This window comes from Rhineura floridana, chromosome 1, assembly GCF_030035675.1.
Source record: "Rhineura floridana isolate rRhiFlo1 chromosome 1, rRhiFlo1.hap2, whole genome shotgun sequence".
NCBI lineage: Eukaryota > Metazoa > Chordata > Lepidosauria > Squamata > Rhineuridae > Rhineura > Rhineura floridana.
The window spans coordinates 132,719,767-132,735,857 of record NC_084480.1 but is presented as its reverse complement, the minus strand read 5'-3'; the positions used below and the strand labels follow the sequence as shown (position 1 = coordinate 132,735,857).

Here is a 16,091-nt window from a genome sequence, read left to right as displayed (position 1 = left end):
CCTCGTCCTCTCTGAGATGGTAAACCTGGATCTGGGCTGTGCCACTTCAGACTGTGGGAGGTGGTTCACTTAGTGGAACGCCCCTCTGGGGGGAAAAAACTGAACCCGAACCCACCAAACTTGGACACAGAAAATTAGCATGACAGGGAGAAAGGTTCCAGCCTAGGCACGCTCGTTGTTTTTGATTGTTTGTTTTTTTAATGTGCAGGGATTTTTAAAAAAAATTGGATGGAGACTTAGGGCAGATCAACACCATACATTTAAAGCACATCCAACAAACGTTTAAAAGCACATGATGTCCCCAAAAGATTAATGGGAACTGTAGTTTGTTGAGGTTGGGAATTTGTAGCTCTGTGAGGGGGAAACCACAGTGCTCCAGATTCCTTGGGGGATGTCATGCGATTTAAATGTGTGTTAGATGTGTTTAAATGTATGGTGTGGATCTGCCCGTGATCAGCCAAGTAAAACAGGGATGGGGAACCTGCGGCCCACTTGATGTTGTTGGACTCCAACTCCCATCAGCCTCAACCAGCAAGGTTAGTGGTCACGGATGGTGGGAGTTGTAGTCCATCAACACCTGGAGGGCTACAAGATCCCCAGCCCTCATTTTGCAGCCCAGTCACCGATTTGTGGCCTCAAGAAGAACTAGGCCTCAGACCTCCCAGCTGGTCATGGGAATTAACATAAGAACTAAACTGAAATGATGTGATATTTAGGAGCTGGAATTCATTCAGCAGATTTATTACGGTATAGAGAAAACCATCACGAAGATATACAAACCGTTGAGGAGACACCACCAAGCTTAATGGTCTCCACTGTAGTCCCTGAGTCCTCAACACCTGCCTTCTTCTCTGGAGGTCCAGAAGGACTAGTCTCCGAAGCTGCCCGTTTGTTCCCAATCCCAGACATAGTGGGATTGGACTGGAGATGCCCACCTCTCCAAAGGTTTTCCTGAAGAAAAGGGAAGGTTTAAAAAACAAAATGGGTTTTTCCCTATTTTTCCCCCCAGTAAGGATTTCTAACCATCTGCAAAAGTCCTATTTGAAAAAACCTTTGAATAATTCTGCTGTATCAGAATTTATGCACTGAGGTCACTTTGGCCACATTCACATTGTACATTTATTCCATTATTATTCCACTTTAAACAGTCATGTTTTCCCCCAAAGAATTCTGTGAAGTGTAGCTTGTAAAGGATACTGAGAGTTGTTAGGAAAGCCATAGTCCCCTTTGTTGTTGTTATGTGCCTCCAAGTCGACTGCGACTTATGGCGACCCTATGAATCAGTGACCTCCAAGAGCATCTGTCATGAACCACCCTGCTCAGATCTTGTAAGTTCTGTGGCTTCCTTTATGGAATCAATCCATCTCTTGTTTGGCCTTCCTCTTTTTCTACTCCCTTCTGTTTTTCCAAGCATTATTATCTTTTCTAATGAATCATATCTTCTTATGATGTGTCCAAAGTATGATAACCTCAGTTTCATCATTTTAGCTTCTAGTGATAGTTCTGGTTCAATTTGTTCTAACACTCAATTATTTGTCTTTTTTGCAGTCCATGGTATCTGCAAATCTCTTCTCCAACACCTGGCAATTCCCAGAATTCTCTGGGGAAAAGGACTGACTATTAAACTACTCAGGGAATTGTAACTGTGTGAGGAGAATAGGGGTCTCTTAGCAACTCTCAGCACCCTTCACAAACTACACTTCCCAGGATTCTTTGGGGGAAACCATGACTGTTTAAAGTGGAATAATAGTGGAATAAATGTACAGTGTGAATGTGGCCTTAGTTTTCAAAATGAAAACAAACATTCATAGTTCAGTTTTGAAGTCTGCAAAATGAACCTGTAGATACTTGTTCACTTATGTCAAGGATGTGGAACCTGTGGCCCTTCAGATGTTGTTGGATTCTTAACTCTCTTCGGCCCCAATGGTCAGAGGTGAGGAGAGCTGTAGTCTGACAGCAACCAGAGGGCCACAGATCACATCCAGAGGGCCACAGATCCCCCAACTTGACATACTTAATTTTTTTGCAGTTGTTTCTTAGTGGATGTTAAAACTTCCAACCTCCTGGAATCAGAGCCAATTTTTTTAAAAAGCATATTGGAATTTAGAAGAGCCTTAATCAAATCTTTAGACACACATCCTGTGCAAGCTGAATAAAGCTGGATGGGTTAGGGGCAATGGTACTTCCCAGACTTACTCAAATGACATCCAGCCTGCTTGAAAAGACAAAAACCCGGAACGGAATAGAAATTGGGAGAAAGAGAAAGAGAGCAAGGGACCAAAACAGATCCTGACTGATCAAACAAAACCGCAGGATAGGGAACACAGTTTCTGTTCCCTTGACAGAAGGATGCTCACAAATATAGAGGCCTGCACATGAGGAGCAAAACCTTCTCGGAGCGAGCCTCAGAAGAAAACATCTAGCAAAAGGGAAAAACTCAGACCATGTCCATTAAAATCTAGAAGAGCTTCTTTGATCTTTTTTCTTTCTGGAGACTGAACTAGTGACAGCCTCCACTCTCTTTCTATATTCACTCTCCTTCTCTCCCTTCTTTCTCTCCTGTACATCCAAAGTTTGGCCTGTGGAATAAGAAGGGTGTGAGGTGTTTCTCGAAATTAAACTGCACTCCCAGTAGTGGGAGAGCACTCTGCACGTGGTTAGAGGCACTCTTCCCAAGGTACTAGAAACTTCTGAAATCTCGAGATAGCAAACACACCCACACGGAGACCACTCATTGGGCCTACAGTCTAAACACAAACTACTGTCACCCCTTCTGCTGCCTCCCAGCCCCACATCCGCCCCTTTGATGCCCCCTCCCCGTCAGCACTAGAGCTGAAACGAACCCCCTTGATTCATTCCAGCACTGAGCGGCCTCCGCCACCTTCTGTCCTAGGACTGATCCCCAAGGCGACCATAACCCAGGAACGAAGGACTCTCCCTACATCACAGATTCTCCCCTCCTCTGTGCATACTTAGCAGCGGACCCAACCAAGCCTCCGGCCTCCGACAGTTGTTCTAAGCAGGAAACAGCCCTTCGTCGACACGACGGCTTAACCAATCCCGTCTTGAGTTTTTTCCTCCCCCTTTCAGATACCGGCATATGCCCTTAGTTAAAATGGCTGTCGTTCGTGCACTATAGCTTTATAAATTTAGACAGCGATACACTGTCGCTAGATTCCGGGACTTTCTACTTGACGCTTTGCTAGGGAAAACGAGCAAATGCGGATGCAACAGAGCCTGCGGCTTTCGCGTTGGGCTGCGAGCGAGTGTGAAAGGGCAAATGTAATTATCTTGACCTTTACTGCAACCTGAGGTATGTTTTTGTGAGCGGGAATTCTGGCTGGAAATCCAAATTAGCCACGGCAAAAGTAAACACACACCCCCCAACGACAATCGGGGAAAGGCTGAACAACTTTCCGTGCAACATTTTAAACCATAATGTGATCACTTGGTTTCCGGATTTTACTCTTTGTTGTTGTTTTTTAAAAAACCAAAGGTATCTTTGCGAGGGACGGGCTGAAAAATCGTTGATTTTTGTTTTCAATTAGTTTTTAATTCCTATTGGGAGGGGAGAAAAACTTCAAAAGAAACCAGGAAGTTTCATATCCAGGCAATAGACACATGTTATTCTAAATTTTCCTGTTTCTACGTCATGCATTCCTTCCAGCTAAACATGTCCTCATCCTTCCGTTGCGATCTGAACTTCTCAGAACGTTTGCCCTTAGTACATATGGCCGCCAAAATATATTAATTCCTGCCTAAAGTTAGAAGACCTTAAGAAACATGTCTGCCACTTCCACGTCTGAACCGAAGCCTTTTTTTTTTTTTTTGCCCTTATCATTCCAGTCTTATTTTCCCTCTTTATTCCTGGCAGCATGAAGTTTTCCTGCCCACATGTAATGACGACCCACATCCGTTATTCGAAGGCTAGAACAATCTACGTGGGTACAGGTACTCCCGTTTGCTCAAATGGAAGGGCAGGGACTGTCTTAAAGTCCTTTCCATGTCTCCCCAGGCTGTCCTTTTAAGTCTCCCAACTTGGAAGAGGCTTTTGCAAGTCTCTCCCCCCATCCCCCTTTAAGATGGGGAACTTAAAAGGAAAATGTGGGGAGACTTGGAAAAAGCTTTTGCAAGTCTCCCCCCTTTCCCTTTAAGTCCTTGATCTCTGAGACTTAAAAGCGAAGCACAAGGTATTTTGGTAGGTGAGTGGGACTGAGGAACCCATCACAAAAATGTGCCACGGTGAGCATTGGACTATTTTTTAAAAAATTAAATGTGTATACTGATTAATGCCAAAATAGGGTTCTAATATAAAACTGATTACAAAAGTATTAAAATACAAACATTCATAATTAAAACACACAATAAAATAATTCCATTATGTAATTTAAAGAGAAGTCTTGGGTCAGGAGATCAAGAAAATCTGCATGGCGGTGGTTCCGCTCCTACTTAGCGGGTCAGCTCCAGAAGGTGGTGCTTGGGGAACATTGCTCAGCACCCTGGAGTCTCCAGTATGGGGTTCCGCAGGGGTCAGTTCTGTCCCCTATGCTGTTCAACTTCTACATGAAACTGATGGGTGCGGCCATCCAGAGTTTTGGAGTGTGTTGCCATCGGTATGCTGATGACATGCAGCTCTATTTCTCCTTTTCATCTTCAGGTGAGGCTGTTAAACGTGCTGAACCAATGCCTTGCTGCGACAAGACTAGATGAGGGCTAATAAACTGAGGCTCAATCCAGACAAGACAGATGCTGTTAGTGGGTGGTTCTTCTGATCAGATGGTGGATGTCCAACCTGTCCTGGATGGGGTTGCACTCCCCCTGACGGAGCAGGTTTATAGCTTGGGGGTTCTTCTAGAACCATCTCTGTCACTTGAGGTTCAGGTAGCCTCGGTGGCGCGGAGTGCCTTCTACCAACTTTGGTTGGTGGCCCAGCTATGCCCCTATCTGGAAAGGGATAACCTGGCTTCAGTTGTCCATGCTCTGGTAACCTCCAAGTTAGAGTGCTGCAATGCACTCTACGTGGGGCTGCCTTTGTGCAAAATGCAGCGGCCAGAGTGGTAACGGGGACCAGACGTTTCAAACATATAAAACCGATTCTGGCCTGCTTGCATTGGCTGCCTGTATGTTTCCGAGCTCAATTCAAGGTGCTGGTTTTAACCTATAAAGCCTTACACAGCTTGGAACCACAATATCTGATGGAACGCTTCTTCCAACACAAACCCACCCGTACACTACATTCAACATCCAAGGCCCTCCTCCGGGTGCCTACTCGGAGGGAAGCTGGGAGTCTGTCAACAAGGGAGAGGGCCTTCTCAGTGGTGGCCCCCAAATTTTGGAATGATGTCTCTGACAAGGTGTGCCTGGCGCCAATACTGTTATCTTTTTGGCACCAGGTCAAGACTTTCCTCTTCTCCCAGACATTTTTAATGTGTTTTTAAATTGTTTTTTAAAAAATGTGTTTTTAAATTTGTGTATTTGTTTTTTAATGTTTTTAATTGTTGTAAACCGCCCAGAGAGCTTTGGCTATGGGGTGGTATATAAATGTAATAAATAAATAAATAAAATCCACATTGTTCCTTCTCTGAACTGGAGAGGAGGAATTTTTTTCAAGCTTCCCTTCCCACTTAGAACAAACCACAGTTCAGGAAACTGCTTTCTTCAAGCCACAGTTAAACCAGGACCTGAAACAATTTTATCCTAGTTTGTTGTCAATCTGGTTTGTGCAAACTACAGTTTCCCAGATTCAGATGTAAATATGAAACTTTGATTTGTATGAAACTTCAAACTAGCTGAAAATCATGTGCAAGAGAAAGGGATTGCATAGTGCATTCCCATAAATAGTGATGCAGCCAGCTAGGGCTGTGAACTTGCAGCGCCTTGCAAAAGTACTCAGATCCATGACCAATGCTCTCATATTACTGAATTACAAATGGTACATTGTAATTTCATTCTGTATGATATTTTGAAACATTGAAACTCAAAATCAATTATTGTAAGGTGATGTTGGTTTTACAATGGGAAATGTTTGTTTTGTTGTTATGTGCCTTCAAGTCAGTTATGACTTATGGCGATCCTATGAATCAGTGACCTCCAATAGCATTTGTTATGAACCACCCTGTTCAGATCTTGTAAGTTCAGGTCTGTGGCTTCCTTTATAGAATCAGTCCATCTCTTTTTTGGTCTTCCTCTTTTTCTACTCCCTTCTGTTTTTCCCAGCATTATTGTCTTTTCTAGTGAATCATGTCTTCAAATCGAAATGGAAACATTTCAAAGGGAAATGTTTGTATGAAACATAAAAAACGGAAACATGTTGCTTGCATAAATATTCAACCCCTGTGTTGTGGAAGCTCCCAGTTTACCCAGATGAAAGAAATTGCCCTGTTGAGGACACAATTACCTTACCATTGGCCTCCACTGGTGAACCATTAAAACTGCTGTCACGTTGTCAGGATAAAACCCCCACTGTTAAAGGATCATTAGTCAGGCTGTGGATTGGAAGGAAAATGAAGACCAAAAAGTATTCTACAGAAGTGAGAGATAATGTAATACAAGTGCATAGATTAGGAAAGGGCATAAAATGATATCCCAGTGAGCACAGTTGGATCAATAATTAGGAAGTAGAAGCTGCATCACACCACCCAAGCACTGCCAAGAAAAGGCTGTCCCTCAAAACTCAGCACTCAAACAAGGAGACTTATGAGTGAAGCCACAGAGAGGCCAACAATCACTTTGAAGGAGCTACAGAGTTCAGTAGCTGGGAGTGGAGTAATGGTGCATCAGTCAACCGTATCAAGAGCTCTGCATAACACTGCCCTGTATGGGCGGGTGGCAGGAAAGTAGCCCTTACTTAAAAAGTACCATCTGAAAGCACGTCTGGAGTTTGTCAGAAAGCATGAGAATGCCCCAGCTACGATGTGGGAAAATGTTTTTTGATTAGATGAGACCAAGATAGAACTTTTTGGCCAAAACTCAAAGCGCTATGTGTGGCACAAACCTAACACTGCCCATGCCTCAAGACATACCATCCCTACAGTGAAGTGGCAGCATCATGCTGTGGGGATGCTTCTCATCAGCAGGGACTGGGCATCTTGTTAAAATCGAAGGACAAGTGGGTGGAGCAAAATGCAGGGAAATACTGCAAGAGAACCTGCTTCAGTCCACTAAAAAACTGAAGCTTGGGAGGAAATTCACTTTTCAGCAGGACAGTGATCCCAGGCACAAGGCCAAAGCAACATTAGAATGGCTCAAGAACAAAAAGGTGAACTACAGTGGCCCAGTCTCAATCTCATTGAGACTCTGTGGCACTCTTTGGAAATTGTGGTCCACAAGCAACGTCCAACCAACCTGAACGTGCTGGAGCGAATCTGCCAAGAAGAATGGACCAAAATCCCTGACACTGTGTGCACAGCTGGTATATACCTACCTCAAAAGACTTAAAACTGTTATTGCAGCGAAAGATGGTTCTACCAAATATTAATTTGTGGGGATATGCAAGTAACATGTTTCAGTTTTTAATGTTTCTTATAAACATTTCCCAACATAAAGCCAATGCCTCCTTACAATAATTGATTTTGAGTTTGTGTTTCAAAATAAAATATACAGAACAAAATTACAATGTACCATTTGTAATTCAGTAATATAGGAGCATTGGTCAGGGGTCTGATTACTTTTGCAAGGCACGGTATTTAGCCTTAGGGGCCCTTTTGATGACCAAATGAATGTCTGCTGCAGATGTGCAACTTTCAGATTTCATCAGCAGTGTGCTACAACTAATTCCTGTGGCTTTATTTCAATATTTCTTGTGGCTTTATTTTAATATTTTCTTAGCTGATTTTTAAAAATTCCCCCTTCTGTTTCCTCCTCTATTCCACACGCCCCCCTCTCTGTGTACTGATGGATCTTAATGAAACAAGGAAGAAAAGGCTTGGGAGGGTTAAGTGAAACAGGAGAGGCAGGGGTGGGGGAGAGGAGGAGTTTGACGCTATTTCCTTTCCAAGTGAAAGTCCAGAATTACTAATTGAAAATGCAGATGTGGAGGGTTGACAAAATGGTGGTGGGGAATCCAAGATGTTGTAATTAAGATGAGTCCAATGCAGAGAGGGTCTTGTTAAAATATCTGTGAAATTTAAACCAGATCTACTTGGTGAAGGCTCATCTAAAGGAATTTTTGCAGGTTCTGGAGTAATTCGTCCATCAGTCTCAAGGGTATCGTCAGCAGCAGCATCTGCAAAGGCAGGATGATAGTTTACGCTTTCTAAGCTTTGTTCACTTGGGGTTGCTTCATTTTGTCTGAAATACCTCTGAAGCCAAGTTGGAATCATACTCTTAACAGATTCCTTCATGATATTTATAATCCCCTGCTGCTTGTTCCTTGGGTAAAGCTTAGCCACGTAGTATCGCCGCGTCCGGGTCTTCCCGCCGCCGCCGTTTCCATAGCTGTCACTGCTGTCTTCTCCCGCAGCTCCGCGGCGTTCCCCTGAAACCATATTGGGACCTTTCCAGACCTCCCACCCACCCCACTGGTGCGCGGCTCAAACAGACGCCTGGCCTAGCCCTGCCCCCCCCTCACAATCCTCACAATCCTCCTGCCCAACCCGTTCTGTGCTGTCACTGTCTCTATGGCGATGCCCCACCCCGCGCGGCTCCTGCTGAGGCTGACAGGCCCCGTGGGCCCCGTCTCCTAGCAACCGCTGCCGAGACGGGGCCTATCATGCAGCCTGTCAGCCTCAGCAGGAGCCGTAGAAGGCAGGCCGGGCCGGCTCCTTCTTAGCCCCGGAGCCGGTTCTCCTGCTCCGGAAAGGACGGCCGGCCGCTTCACCCCTCCTGCTGTGGGTGCCGCTGGCGGCAGCGGCCGCGATGGGGCTCAGGTGTCTGTGGCCTACATGGCACAGGGCGGGCATTTTCCTGCGTTTGAGGAACCAGAGCTCTTAGCTCAAGACTTCAGGCAGTTTGTGAAGAAGGTGGAATGTTTGTAAGTTAACATTCAATGGCACAAGCTTTGCAGAGAGCGCTATGAACCAAGAGCTAGAAGTTTTTGGACAACTTAAAGTATTTAAAGCATTTATTACTGCTTAAGCTTTGGACAGACAAGGGTTTTCTATGAGAAGCTGGCTGCTGCAGCCATACAAAATAGTCTAAAAAAGGGGGAAAGAAGAATCCTATTCACATTAAAGCATTTTTTAAAAAAGCAAGACCGTAGCGTTGTTGTCTGTTTAATGTCATTTTACAAGATTTGTTACAAGATAGATTCCTTTTACATTTCATTGAAGCACCACTTTCACAAAATCACAAATATTAAATATTCTCACCCACACCAATTATGCTTTAGAAAATCATTTTCATTGAAACTGTTTAAGCCTAACTGCCATGCAACAAGGGCAATTTTTGGTAGATGGTCACAGCTGGGGAGTGATCCCCCTGCACTGCCCTAAGACCCCCTCAAGCAGTTAGTTTTTTAAAAAACAAAACACTTTGCATTTTGTGCCAATCTAAGCCCAAATGCTGTGCAAGAGGAAAAGGGAGGGAGAAGAGAACTAAACAAATGAGGGTATGTGCTGGTGGCTCTAGGCCCCCCACACTGCTGGGTTGTGGTCCTGACAGATTTTTCCTAAGGAAAAGCGGCCCATGGAGGAAAAGATTCATCACCTTTTTTTACTGTGCTCTGGATTGTAAAAGGATACTGGATTGTAACTGGATTTGCACACAAGGCTTAAAAAGTTAGAACTGGGAGCACTGTCAAGGGCTAAAGGCCGCTAAATTATAGGCACTCTTTCAGAAGCAAAGGCTGCAATTCAATACATGTCTACTCAGAAGTAAGCTCCATTGGGTTCAATGGGACTTACTCCCAAGTAAGTGTGTACTGGACTGCAGTCTAAATCAGTTTTCTCCCTAGCCATGCTATTTTATCTGAGGAAGGCAATATTTTAAATAAATCCAATAGCTATAATATTTTGTACTACAGCCTGTGTTCAAGGAACTGATACAGTATCTTTTGTGCTTTATTAGCTAACAACAGGCATGTTATTTTAGAACAGCTTCTTTCTTTAGCCTCTTCCAGAACAATTAGGATACAATACAAAATGACACAAGGGTCACGTAATCTATAATGCTGCAGAAGGTTAGAGATACTTTTAATTAAAGGGTTTACAGTGAGATTATAGATACTGCCCTTTAAAGAGTTTACAGCTGTTCTGTCACAGAGCAGACAAACACCACTGTGAACAGTATTAGTTCAAATGCCCTATGTTTAAGATGTGGTTGCATCCCATTACGTAATAGATACTCTTAGACTTCCCATAGGTTTCTAACCTGGAAACTTTCAAGCAATACAAAATCCAGTTTGCAGTTCCTTATTACTGTTTGTTTCCCATCCCAAAATCTTGCCTGAGTGAATGTAGGAAAATATGAAGCTATCTATACATCTATCTTGAATGTGTCTGGATAATTTCCCCCCTGCCAAAACATAGTCTGGGATCTGCCACCATCTCTCAACTCACAGACCTGTTCCTAGATTAGTGGACCCTAAAGCAATACTTTTTGCCCTTTAAATTAGTTCTCCAAAGGCATTTCCTATAATCAGAGGTGGATCCACTTCAAGTTCCATCAGTTGAAAGGAAGTAGCTCTGGAGAATACAGCAGTGCTCAATACACATTTTAGAAGGAGAAAACATGGCAGTATTTAACCTTTAATACCGTTCGTTTAGAGTGCTTCACATACGTAATCTGAAAGCCTAGGAATGCACGTGATAAGATGTAATACAATCCGGGGGGGGGGGGGAAGTGTCATAGTCATAACTGGAGAGATGCCCGCACACCAAGATCACTACTTAAATAATAATACAAAATAAGCCAGTTACTAAAAAGGCAATTTGTTATCAGTGACCTTCTCTTAACTGTGGGAGTTTCATAGTACCTGTTAAGACTTGTCTGAAAATTCATACCCCAACTAGATATGAAGATTTAATATTTCTATAGTGCAATTTCACCCAAAGTTTATTTCTCGCCATGCAATCTGCACATGAAGATCACTAGGCTTGGGAACAGTATGTCTGCTCTTTGGAAGGAGGCAAAAGAAGTCTGAAAACAGATGTTCCACATTTACCCCTAAACCAACAAACATACAAGTAAATTCTGAAAAATGAAGCCTCAGATGGTAAGGTCTGATGCAGCAGTTCAAAAAGCTCCATTAGAAAATCAGGAGCCGTGAGCTTCTACCCAGTTAGTATATTTCACACAATGCATCCATAATAATGCAAGTGCCATTGCAGGTTCAATTGCCATGTTAAAGGAGCTCTTGCAGGGGGGTGAAGGTTACCTCGTTCTGCAGTCCTGGAGAACTGTTGTCAATCAGGATAACTGGACAATCAGTACGATACAGTTCTCAGAGCTTGGAAAAGTTACTTTTTTGAACTACAACTCCCATCAGCCCAATCCAGTGGCCATGCTGGCTGGGGCTGATGGGAGTTGTAGTTCAAAAAAGTAACTTTTCCAAGCTCTGACAGTTCTGTATGGAACCTTTATGAATCTGGCTAAAATTCTTGTTCATCTGAACTCTAGATGGCCTTAGTCATGTCACTTGTTCATTATGTCCATGAGTAAATTCCACAAAAGTCAATAGAATGTACTCTGAAGTAGCCATGTTGTTACATGCCTTCAAGTCAATTACGACTTATTTATTTATTATTAGATTTATATCCCACCCTTCCTCCCAGCACGAACCCTTATGGCGACCCTATGAATCAGCGACCTTATGGCGACCCTATGAATCAGCGACCTCCAAGAGCATCTGTCATGAGCCACCCTGTTCAGATCTTGTAAGTTCAGGTCTGTGGCTTCCTTTATGGAATCAATCTTGTTTGGCCTTCCTCTTTTTCTACTTCCTTCTGTTTTTCCCAGCGTTATTGTATTTTCTAGTGAATCATGTCTTCTCATGATGTGTCCAAAGTGTGATAACCTCAGTATCATCATTTTAGCTTCTAGTGATAGTTCTGGTTTAATTTGTTCTGAGACCCAATTATTTGTCTGTTTTGCCTAGAAAGCCCTCCCTTGTCCTTAACATGGCTGCAACCATATCTACTCAAAAGTAAGTCCTATTGAGTTCTATGGGGCTTAGTTCCTTAATAAGCATGTTTACGGTTGCTGCCTTCGGGGGCATCCATCTGTGCTCCCATCTAACATCTCTGCAACACTAAGCTCCTTTCTTCCTACAATGGCCTGGCCTGAGGGCACGTAAACCCTTCTTGCCAGAAGCAAGTAAGCTAGATTAAATGTTCCCTAAAGGTGTTGAACTGTGACCTGGGAGACCAGGGTTTGAATCCCCACACAGCCATGAAGCTCACTGGGTGACCTTGGGCCAGTCACTGCCTCTCAGACTCAGAGGAAGGCAATAGTAAACCACCTCTGTCTGAATACTGCTTACCATGAAGACCCTATCTGGAATCAACTTGAAGGCAGTCCATTTCCAGTTTGCATCACCCTAAGCTTGTGAGAAAGAATGACCTTGTCACTTCAGATGGACCTAGGAACACCCTATTTTAGGTAAGATTTCTATTTTAATCTCCAATCAGAGAATTATTTTTTGAATGGTATGGTGCAAGCAACTGTGGTTGATACAATGTATCATGTTTAATGACATCACTAGGGCCCACCCCATGATGTCACTAGGGCCCGCCCCCATTTTCTCAGGTTTTTGAATGGTTCCGACCTGGCAACCCTAGTACAAACACAATTTGCCACAAATTTGTTTCTCCTCAAGTTGAAGGGAGTGAGCTTAGGAGAAAAAAGTAAGCAATAAAAAAAGGAAAGGGGAGAAACTCACTCACTCTTTTGGCAGAGTTTTCATAACTCTGCAGTTGTGCCTGTCTGTCCATCTCGATACTTATCTGTTTGCTGTAGAACTACTGTGCAACTTTCTAGGATATAGTTTTGACATTCTAAAAATACATGTTTGGGAGGTAATAATGAAACTGCACACTTCTGATAATATTTATGTATGAAAACAAGGAAATGAAATGGACTGCCTTCAAGTCGATTCCAACTTACGGCGACCCTACGAATAGGGTTTTCATGGTAAGTGGTATTCAGAGGTGGTTTACCATTGCCTCCCTCTAAGGCTGAGTGGCAGTGACTGGCCCAAGGTCACCCAGTGAGCTTCATGGCTGCGTGGGAATTCGAACCCTGCTCTCCCAACTGCCAAAATCTCATGATACTTAAGTCAGTAGTTTTTAAACATTAAGAAATCCTAGATCATGTATTATATTTATTTATTAATTACATGTATACCCTACCTTTTTTTGTCATAGAAACCCAAGGCAGCTTACATATGGTTCCCCGGCAGTCTCTCATCCAGGCATTGACCAGACCTGAGCCTGCTTAGCTTCAACAGGGAGCTGGCCTCATGTACCTTCAGATCATAGCCTGGGACTATTTGTGCTTGCATTCTCCAGGACTGATTGTGAATCATAGACATGGATAATTTAACAGTTTAGAGCATGAAGCTTCCTGGATTGCATTGTATAAGTGGAGCAGGGAGGATAAAATTATATAAACATCTTGCTGATTTCTCCTGACACACTCTGGAATAGCACTGAAATCATAATACCTTTAAATACATGGCTAGGCCAGAAAATATGTTTGAGCTAAAGATGGAAATTGTTACAACGTGGTAAACGTGGTCAGGAAGTGTAGACTGGCATAAAGTCTAGTGGTGGTATGGGATTTTATTATCATTGTTTCTAGATTTTTAATGTCTAATGTATTTGTATGTCTATTTTGTACATCGCCCACAGTGGCTGGATAACCAGCCAGATGGGCGACTAATACATTCAATAAATAAAATAAATAAATTATCCTGCCTCTTGCCAGAATAAACTCTGCTCTGCTAGTTGCCCTGAGACTGGAGGTGTGTGGCATATTTATTTATTTTTTATTTTATTTTATTTTATTTATATACCGCCCTAAGCCAAAAAGGCTCTCTGGGCGGTGTACATAGAGGATAAAACAAGAAAAATATATGAATAGAACAAATATAAGAAAATCAAAAAGCAAAACAAACAAAGAACAAAAAACCAAGCAACATCAGAATATACCAGTAATGAAATACTGTTTTAAAATACACTATAAAACAATTTTTTAAAAAATACAATTTTAAAATTTTAAAATGCCTGGGAGTATAAAAAGGTTTTCACCTGGTGCCGAAAAGATAGCAGCGTCGGCGCCAGGCGTACCTCATCGGGGAGACTATTCCACAATTCGGGGGCCACCACCGAAAAGGCCCTGGTTCTAGTCACCACCCTCCGAGCTTCTCAATGTGATGGCACTCGGAGGAGGGCCTTAGATGTCGAGCACAGTGTACGGGTAGTTTCGTATTGGGAGAGGCGTTCCACCAGGTATTGCGGTCCCATGCCATGTAGGGCTTTATAGGTCAAAACCAGCACTTTGAATTTAGCCCAGAAACAAATAGGAAGCCAGTGCAGACGGGCCAGAACAGGTGTTATATGTTAGGCATAGTCACTCCTGCTATCTGGCAGAGATCATCACATAGTTGTAACACTTTTTTCCAAGCAGCAATGGCAGGAACAAAGATCAGCTTGGCCCTTGTGAATATAGTGCCCTTTTGAAACTCCTCACTTCTTTTTGGCAGAGTCAAAATGATTTCCTCCACTCCCTTTTCCTACTGTGCTTTGTGTTTAAGTTAGTAACTGACGGCAGGGCCTAGATGGATGTGAAACTGGGTTAGGAGTCTTATCAAAAAAGTAAGAGAAAGATAAAGTAAAAGTTTCAAAAGTGTTTGGGACTGTATTCTTGGCAGGCTCTCCAGAAAGGTGGGGTTGCTGCTTCTCTTGTTGAGAGGAACCAGGGCTCTGGCTGCTAGGAAGCCCACATTCAGAGGCAGACTGTAAGGACCTCGCGGCAGGGGACTATTTCATGCTTATATTGCTCTGACTGTTTCAGACACATTTTGAGATGATGATTTTATCAAAACACACTAAATGAGTTAGGTTAGGATTTTTTAAAAAAATTGGTCCCCCACCCTTTATAATTTGTTCTGCCTTGCACCCACCATATCTCAAGGACTGTCGGCAGACACACACAGGATTAATAAATCCTTTATATGTTATGTGTTAAATCATTCATATGTTAAAAATAGCAAATGGTGCAATTTTACACTCTTAAAAGCAGTAAAATAATTGTTTTTATTTGTATTCATGAATTACTTCCTACAAAACACCTCAAAGCAATTTAACAATAGATATTGTTGTGAGTTTGGGGGTTGGAATGGATGATCCCTGTGGGTCCTCTTCCAGCCTCTGATTTGGAATCCTGTGCCTTGGGGTGAGGGGCAGGCTCTGCTGGAGTTTCTTTTGTTAAGCTAATAGAGTGGCCAGGTTCTTAATGGGCCTATTAGGTGCCCAGCAAGTGGTGAATGGGCGAGGCAGATCCTTTTGTCATTGAACCTCTTCAGGAGAGCCTCCCCGCCTCCTGGTGGTTAGCAGAGGTTTGTGCTTTGAGTGTTTTTAGAGTGTGTCTGGAGAAAGGCAGGGGACTGGAGGCAGGCAGAGAGGCTATCCCTCTGCACCATGGCTTTAGGATGCCTCCTGCAACCCAGATGGAAAAGCTGGATATTGGACTGCTGATGCCTTGAACCCCTCCATCCTAAGCTCAGGTTGGAATGCGTGTAAATAAATAAACCATATTTCATAAAGACACCACAGTCTCTGCTGACCTTCTTCCCAAAGGAAACCAAACCCTGGATGAGCGCAGGGACCCCTGAAATCTCACCGCTCGGAGATTGGGGAGGCGCGCAACAATATATATAAAACAATTTCATCTATAAGAACAACTTTAAATCCCGTACAGAAGCAGACTAAGTTAAAAATATCAAATTAAAAGGTTTGTTGAAAAAGGAAAGTCCAAGCACCAAAAAGACAATAGATATATAAGGGGACTTGGGGAGGGAGTTCCAAACGGTTGGTTTTAGAACTGGTAAGAAAACAAGAATTGCATATGTCACCCACTCCCCCCCCCCAAAAAAAATTCACTTATTTTTAAAGTTAAAAATCCTGTGCTTTTATGTGCTGGTTCTCCCTTCC

The 16,091-nt window shown here is 43.1% G+C and overlaps 1 protein-coding gene across 5 annotated transcripts in view; it reads right to left on the bottom strand.

The window, feature by feature from the left end:
- Positions 1–3,075, bottom strand: part of RNF20 (ring finger protein 20) — a 30,628-nt gene extending 27,553 nt beyond the window's left edge. The window contains exons 1-2 of one of the 5 annotated variants that reach the window (XM_061632807.1): positions 2,973–3,075; positions 781–951 (exon numbers count right to left, since the gene is read on the bottom strand). In XM_061632807.1, the coding sequence (XP_061488791.1) occupies positions 781–909 (129 nt within the window). In that variant the 5' untranslated portion in view covers positions 910–951; positions 2,973–3,075. Of the gene's footprint in view, positions 1–780; positions 952–2,196; positions 2,677–2,843 lie in introns of those variants that run through there. The other 4 variants (XM_061632817.1, XM_061632825.1, XM_061632835.1 and 1 more) reach the window with 4 other exon arrangements.
- Positions 3,076–16,091: the final 13,016 nt, after the last annotated feature.